Raw genomic sequence first — 6,613 nt, forward strand, 5'->3', positions numbered from 1 at the left:
CTACTTCTACGCAAATGGCTACAGCCACGTTCCTGTCGCAACACTCGTCCAATCCTCTGGAGGCCTCGCCATCAAACACTCGCAACCGATCCTACCGGCAGCGTTACATGAATGCTCTGGCAGTTCCGCAAGGCCACGCTTCATCCGAAGATCCTATAAGTGGCTTTGATATGCCTGAGAGAGAAGAGTATCACACGCACCTCGCCCAGCTATTCCCCAGGATGTCCCACATACATTCGAAGCAGGATAACGTCGACCTACCAAATAGCAAAGTGGAACCGCTGTTGCCGAAACTGCCCGTCGAGGAAAACCTAGTGGAAGAGGCTGATGATGCACTGGAAGAGCAGTCAGATGATTCTACTTCTGAGGCTAGCACGGACGAGGAGATGACCATCAAATTAAAGCCACAGGAGGAACAAGACGAGATAGAGGAGGAGATCGAAGACCTCGAGGAGTCTGTCCCGCAGTTGACGGACGACTACAAGATAGTAGACAGGCTTGGGACGGGTACGTTCTCATCTGTGTACAAAGCCATCGACCTGGGGTACCAGTGGAAGTGGGACAACTCGGTGTGGCACGGCCGACATCCGCCTTCCTCGTCCGCGCATTATCAGTCGGTCCCGCACTCGGACTCGGCGAAGGTCTTCGTTGCGATCAAGAGGATTTATGTTACGAGTAATCCTGAGCGCATACGGAACGAAATCGCGATTATGGAGGAGTGCAGGATGTGCCGGCACGTTTCGCAGCTTATCACTGCCTTCCGGCACCATGACCAAGTGGTATGCATTATGCCTTACCATCGAAACGAGGACTTCAGAGTATGTTGCGGTGTCGAATCATATAATGCAAGTCTCATGCCCTCTTTACAGCTTTTCTACCGTAATTTGCCTATGGAAGGCATCAAGTCGTACTTTCGTTGCCTCTTTCGGGCCTTACGAGATATACATGCTAGGGGTATAATTCATCGCGATGTCAAACCTGCCAACTTTCTATTTGACCCCCGAACGGGGGTCGGAACATTATGCGACTTCGGCTTGGCTAGTGTAAGTGCCTCTTCTTCCCAGCAGGCGCGGGCACTGTACTGCGACCCAACTATCTAAGGGCTTACGCTCTCATAGAGAATGGAACCCGGGCCGACACTTGGGACCTGTCTACACTCAGGCCCCACGCGCGAGAAGCCTCACGGCCAACTACGCAACCTCGGCGACCTGGATTTCGACTGGATCAAGAAAATGCAGAAGGAGGCACGGCAGAAGAGCTCCTGGCCCTCTGACAGAGTCGGCTACCTGGAAAAAGACCACCGGTAAGGACCAGTCGCTGTCTCCCTGGTCATGCTGTGATGACGGCGTGCTTGATAGACCGCCGTCGAAGGCAAACAGGGCTGGCACGAGAGGCTTCCGAGCGCCGGAGGTCCTGCTTAAATGTGGGGAGCAGAGCGGTGGTGAATACCCTAGTAGACTGTATTGCGACTAAGCTGAAATTCTGACCACAGCAATCGACGTCTGGTCCGCGGGAGTTATCCTACTATTTTTCTTGACCGGCAAATTCCCATTATTCCAGTCTAACGACGACATAGAAGCATTAATGGAAATTGCTGTCATCATCGGTAAACGGAAGATGGAGAAAACGGCTACTCTACACAGTACATTTGTCCACCCATCCCAGTTGCCGGCCGTGTCATTAACTATGATGATACTGCAGGTCGAACCTTCGCGACTAACGTGCCCTCAATAACACCGGACGGTATCACCTGGCGAGAGTTTGTAACGCGTCAGAATCCGGACTTGTTGACACCACCCAAGCCAGACTTACGCTATTATCCGTACTCATGCCGGGGATCCTCCTCAGATAACCTACCGGCGTCGTCTGCCAAGTCCTCGAAGTCGGATCTCGAATCCTCGTCGCCGGAGCCGCCAGATCCCGACACTCATGCGGCGGATATTGAATGCGCCCTGGACCTTCTCGAGAACGTGATGAACCCGGAATGCACGAAACGGTTCACTCCTAGGGACGCCCTTTACCATCCTTTCCTCGTGGAACCGGAGAAGTATGAGGACGACGAATACTTCCCTCATCCGTTCGGAGAGGGAGTATGCTCAGAGTTCCACATGATCGACGACGAGACGGACGAACTGTGTGTTCGGGTTGGCACAGAGGACGGAGAGGAGATCCTTAGGGTCGAGGCAGGGGAGGGTATAGCGATTGGATCACACCCTTGTGAATTCCACCACGACTTGTAGTGTGTGCGATTATTTGTGCGACTACACTAAGTAAACTATTTTTATGTAAATATGTGGCAGGCTTTATTTACACCTCCCCTGGAGGCAAAAGATTATAAACTATATATGACCACCGCAGGACTCGAACCTGCAACCTTTTGGTATGCTAGGCAATCGAAGCCAAACGCGCTACCATTGCGCCAGGAAGCCATATCGAATTATTAGGCGTGGCGATGTCTCATTACCGGCATTATCTACCAGTCCGTAATTACTCCATGATTCCAGCGATTTCCCCCTCTATACAAGTATCACCTCGGTCACACGGACCCTCCCACCCCTACGAAGTCGTACCAGCCGGACAACATATACTGGTCACCTTTGAGTCGTTACAGCAATGGCATTAAACTGGGCCATGCTGAGTCCCGAGCGGTCTCCTATACCGCTACCCAACGAGCAAACGATCACTTCCATCGATTCCGGTGCGGAACTCCTCTTGATAATCCCCAATGTACCACCATCCGGCTCAATGACCTCTGGCGGATCTGGAAGCTCGAGAACCATGAAAGAAACAGGACGGATCTGGCTCACCGACCAACGAGTGCGCGTCACTGCTTTCTAGGCTTGTCTGCACCTGGTTACTCAACTGTCTAATCTGCCGCTTGTTCGACCAGCTCGTCTTCGTGTCGGATACCAAAGGACAGCAGCCGTCCTTCGATTCACTCTCTGTGCTTCTAACGTCCATTCAGTCGACGAAGTTCGAGCAGCCGTACTTCGGCGCCAATTATCTCGTGATAGAGATTAAGCCGACAGCTGATGGAGGCCTCACGGAGGGCACTAAAGCCGAAGTTAGGCTGAAGGACAAGGGCCTCTTCTCTTTCGTCAGCGTACTGGAGAAGACGCGTGAGCGAGCGATTTATATGAAGCGACAGTCTGCTCTGGATGACGACGAGACATTGCGTAAGCCCAATAATGTCTGAGGTTTTGTTTAGACACTGACTCACTGCTCTATAGCCACATATCCTTCCACCCCTGATGCAGGTCCCTCTGGGTCCGTCGAAATGCCCGCTGACAATCCTCCTGCATACGATGGTTAAAGTGGAATCACGGATGTTGTAAATGATGTACCTATAATGTACTATGGATATATCTCGTTTCGGTGGACCATCGTCTGAGCGTTGGCTATTCATTTGCATCGCTATACACATCTTTCCGTGAGGAGTGTATTGGATGTAGGTCTGCTCCTTCCTTAGCGGTATCAGTATCTGTCAGCAGTTGGCTTGTGCAGAATGTGCTCGTGTTGTTCCGACGTTCGTTGAGTTTAGGCTTTCTTCTCTGTTTTGGCACTCGTTTGTTCCGATTTGGACTCAAGGTACGGACGGGTTTAGCAGCTTTAGCTGAAAGGTCTTGAGCCACTGATGTTCAGGGTATACGTCCAGTATTAGGAGGACCATACTCGCAGTTACATGTATGTCTCCGCTCTATGCTGACTTAGGGACATATAATCAGCCAATTCACAAGCTTCTAACCTTGGGGTCCCATCAAGTACTATATCAAGTCGGTCGCACAAGAGACGAGAGGCAGCGAATCGCCTATCAGATGACGTCGAAACCCAGAATACCAGTGTTCCTGGATGCGCACCCTCATACACGGAGTTCGCAACGAAAGTGGCAACCACGGATACATCAGCTGCTTCTATCTTTCCCAATAACTCAAATTCTCCACATGCGCCCAGCATTCCGAGGTTCCGAGGCCAGTATACCGGCCGCTTTTGAAAATACATATTATGGACGGGCGCATGGTGGCCCATGGACGGACGCCGTAACTTCACCCCGACAAGTTTGGCTCGGAATTGCAGACAGGTCAGGATTGATGTCGCTGAAGGCTTTTGCTTGCTAAGGTCACCCGCCCTTCAGCTGGATGCTAGCAGCCTGCTTTGCCCGAGCTTCGTACTAAGCTCTGAACTCGTTGCCGCTAGCTCAGACCATGATGGGTGCGCTGGAGACGTTGCATTGGTATAGTCAACTGTGCCTTGTCACTCTTCGCCTGTCTGACAAGTAGAGGTATGCTCGTCCTAGGTTTTATGCACGTCATTCGGGAATCGCGGCGCTTCCCTTTGAACCGCTCACTGTGGCCGCGGTACAAGATTTACAGTTAGTCCGGTGAGCGGCATCAAGGATTGATTTATATATGTTGCGCCGCCGTTCATGCCTCGAATTGTCAGCTATGTCAGCTGGGCCGGGTATGCTGTCTTACTTCACGAGTTCGCTCTCACATTCGAAGACGAGGTATGCGGTTGGGCTGGTTAAGCGTTGCCTTAGGACTCAGCCCTTAACCAGGTGCGGCATATATGGCCTTCACGATGGTCCCTTGTCAAAGGGATCTTTTTGGCAAACCGCTACGGGGCCATAGTTTTGATCGGTCTTTTTAACGCCCAACTGTCCACTCTCTGGACTAGTGACTCTCCTTTAGTAAGTCACCCCGCTGATACGATGCACGACGCTCGACGCTCAAGTTCACTTGCGTCCCTAAGTTCTGTTATAGATTCACTCCTATATGTGCTATAGTCATGTTCATTTCTTATGCTTCTATTCACGGTGAGTCAACTTCATTCCATCGCAACTCAAGTAGTCTGAAGGGCTTTCCGCAGTCTTGGTTCTGATGCGAGCGTGGGCTGTATGGGGACGAAATCCAAAGATCTTAGCGGGTCTGATTTTCCTCTTCGTCTTGTATGCTCTCGCCAGCGCGGGTATAATGACGTACGGTATGGCCGTTGGCGTTCGTAAGTATCTAGACGCTCCAATGTCCAATATCGTGCATTCGTCGCTTACGTTGTCCTAGACGACGCTTTCCCTTACTTCTCCGCTCTCGGCATTTGCTCGGGCCCGTTACCTTGTGAGCCCATCTGCCCCCAAGTCCCAATGATTGTTTACGGAGCGTGACGTTCTTGCAGCTTGGCAAGTGAGTCTCCTAACCGTGTATTCGCCATCTATGTCATTTACAACTAAAACGTAGTGGACGCTATGGTTGCCAAGGTCAGTTATGACTGTCGAGGAAGGGCACTTCTTGCTCAGGTTCTGACCAATCTGCGTTCCAGCTTGTTCCTGGAATCAGGTGTATTCATCCTTACTATGCTCACGATCAGACACAACTTCCAAGACCAGCAGACGTCGCCCATCGTCTGCACCGTGTATCGGGACGGTACGCCGCATTGCTCATGAGTGCCTTTTGACCTGCGTCTTATGAGGCTTCAGGGACTCTCTACTTCATTGTGAGGAGTCTCCCTTGTAGTGGCTTGTCTTACCCGAAATGATGCTCCGACAGTTCTCATTCGTAAATAGTTTGACGAACATTCTTGTTTGGTAAGTGTAGTTCACTAACTCAGTATCATGGCACACTAAGAGTACATTGCAGGGCATTCGCCTACGATGTAAGCTCCGTCTAGCTCACACACCGGGTCTACATATATGAACCAACGTGATATGCTCAGCGCATGCTCAACATGGTATCCATTATGTTCGTAGTATAATCCATCTCCCGATGCGTTATAGCTGATCAGCCTTCAGTCTGACGATGGCTCTCGTCAACATAGCGGGGCAACGATTAGTCCTTGATCTACGCAAGGTGGATAGGCTCGAGTGGCAAAACCAGCCGCGCCGCAGCGCTGATGGTGGCTGGCAGCTCGAAGGCATCGAGACGGCCCCAGACGAAGGCGAACCTATCGCCTTTGAGCTGGTCACCAGCGGAAGCGGCATTGGTGAGGGTGTGGGAGACCGGTGCGGTTGGTGGGATCGGAGGGATGTGGATGTTTCGAAAGGCAGTATTGAGATTGGGGGGAGAATCGAACTAGGGCAACACAGCTTGGGTTGTGCTACTTCGGAAGTCCCGTCACATTTTGTCCCGAAGTCCTCGGAACTCGCTGCGAAATAACAATTGATTTTGACAAGTGACTCACGGTAGTCGATGCCTGGGTGCCTGACTACCCCTCCTTTAGGACGGGATCAAAGCGTTGGACGAACCTGGTCGACAACAGGCTCCTAAACCACCCGTCCTTAGCGTTCGCGCTCCTCTAATTACTAGGGCAGAAGTGAAATATTACGTAAGAAAATGTATTATATGAGAATTACCGGATACAGAACGAACAAGAGGAGGAGAACGCTATAGGACGGCTGGAACAAATCGTCTCCCCGAGATCACCGAGTCTGACTAAGCATGCCAAAAACGGCAGTAGCTGAAATGCTTCAACAGCAGTGGGTGTACTTTATGCTCACTGAATACTCAGCCCGAGAGCCTGAGAGCTTCATTAAATGTCTTATAAGTTGCTTCGAACTCATTTGACTATGTTATGTGACCCCAATCGCCCACCCACTGCTGTTAAAGCATTTCAGCTACTGCCG

At 51.2% G+C, this 6,613-nt stretch overlaps 3 protein-coding genes and 1 non-coding gene across 4 annotated transcripts; 3 read left to right on the top strand and 1 right to left on the bottom strand.

The window, feature by feature from the left end:
* Window positions 1–14: 14 nt before the first annotated feature.
* On the top strand, window positions 15–2,298 carry GLOTRDRAFT_69937 (kinase-like protein; the record flags this gene model as incomplete). Its single annotated transcript, XM_007863852.1, has 6 exons — window positions 15–818; window positions 870–1,043; window positions 1,119–1,303; window positions 1,359–1,441; window positions 1,493–1,642; window positions 1,702–2,298. 6 exons carry the CDS (start codon window positions 15–17, stop codon window positions 2,238–2,240), a joined length of 1,935 nt encoding a protein of 644 aa, XP_007862043.1. The 3' UTR covers window positions 2,241–2,298.
* A 48-nt stretch (window positions 2,299–2,346) lies between these two features.
* Window positions 2,347–2,429, bottom strand: GLOTRDRAFT_t35. The gene has a single exon. It is a non-coding gene; the product is annotated as a tRNA-Arg (tRNA).
* Window positions 2,430–2,503: 74 nt separating this feature from the next.
* GLOTRDRAFT_109461 (uncharacterized protein) lies at window positions 2,504–3,377 on the top strand. Its single transcript, XM_007863853.1, has 3 exons — window positions 2,504–2,817; window positions 2,891–3,176; window positions 3,231–3,377. The coding sequence occupies exons 1-3, from the start codon at window positions 2,614–2,616 to the stop codon at window positions 3,311–3,313; spliced, it is 573 nt and encodes a 190-aa protein (XP_007862044.1). The 5' UTR covers window positions 2,504–2,613; the 3' UTR covers window positions 3,314–3,377.
* A 1,046-nt stretch (window positions 3,378–4,423) lies between these two features.
* Window positions 4,424–6,146, top strand: GLOTRDRAFT_135926 (uncharacterized protein; the record flags this gene model as incomplete). The annotated part of the gene is made up of 13 exons (XM_007863854.1): window positions 4,424–4,504; window positions 4,556–4,687; window positions 4,750–4,813; window positions 4,867–4,998; window positions 5,058–5,111; window positions 5,170–5,177; window positions 5,232–5,251; window positions 5,314–5,417; window positions 5,471–5,487; window positions 5,541–5,578; window positions 5,631–5,646; window positions 5,707–5,732; window positions 5,783–6,146. The coding sequence occupies 13 exons, from the start codon at window positions 4,424–4,426 to the stop codon at window positions 6,144–6,146; spliced, it is 1,056 nt and encodes a 351-aa protein (XP_007862045.1).
* Between the last annotated feature and the right edge of the window lie 467 nt (window positions 6,147–6,613).

The sequence above is a fragment of the Gloeophyllum trabeum genome (genome assembly GCF_000344685.1).
Source record: "Gloeophyllum trabeum ATCC 11539 unplaced genomic scaffold GLOTRscaffold_00002, whole genome shotgun sequence".
Lineage (NCBI taxonomy): Eukaryota > Fungi > Basidiomycota > Agaricomycetes > Gloeophyllales > Gloeophyllaceae > Gloeophyllum > Gloeophyllum trabeum.

What these genes read in the sequence shown, in the direction of transcription:
- GLOTRDRAFT_109461 (XM_007863853.1), top strand. Translation starts at nt 2,614, where the DNA reads ATGGCATTAAACTGGGCCATGCTGAGTCCCGAGCGGTCTCCTATACCG. An exon ending in TCTGGCTCACCGACCAACGA is followed by an intron (nt 2,818 to 2,890) that starts GTGCGCGTCACT and finishes TTGTTCGACCAG; the next exon opens with CTCGTCTTCGTGTCGGATAC. An exon ending in GGATGACGACGAGACATTGC is followed by an intron (nt 3,177 to 3,230) that starts GTAAGCCCAATA and finishes ACTGCTCTATAG; the next exon opens with CCACATATCCTTCCACCCCT.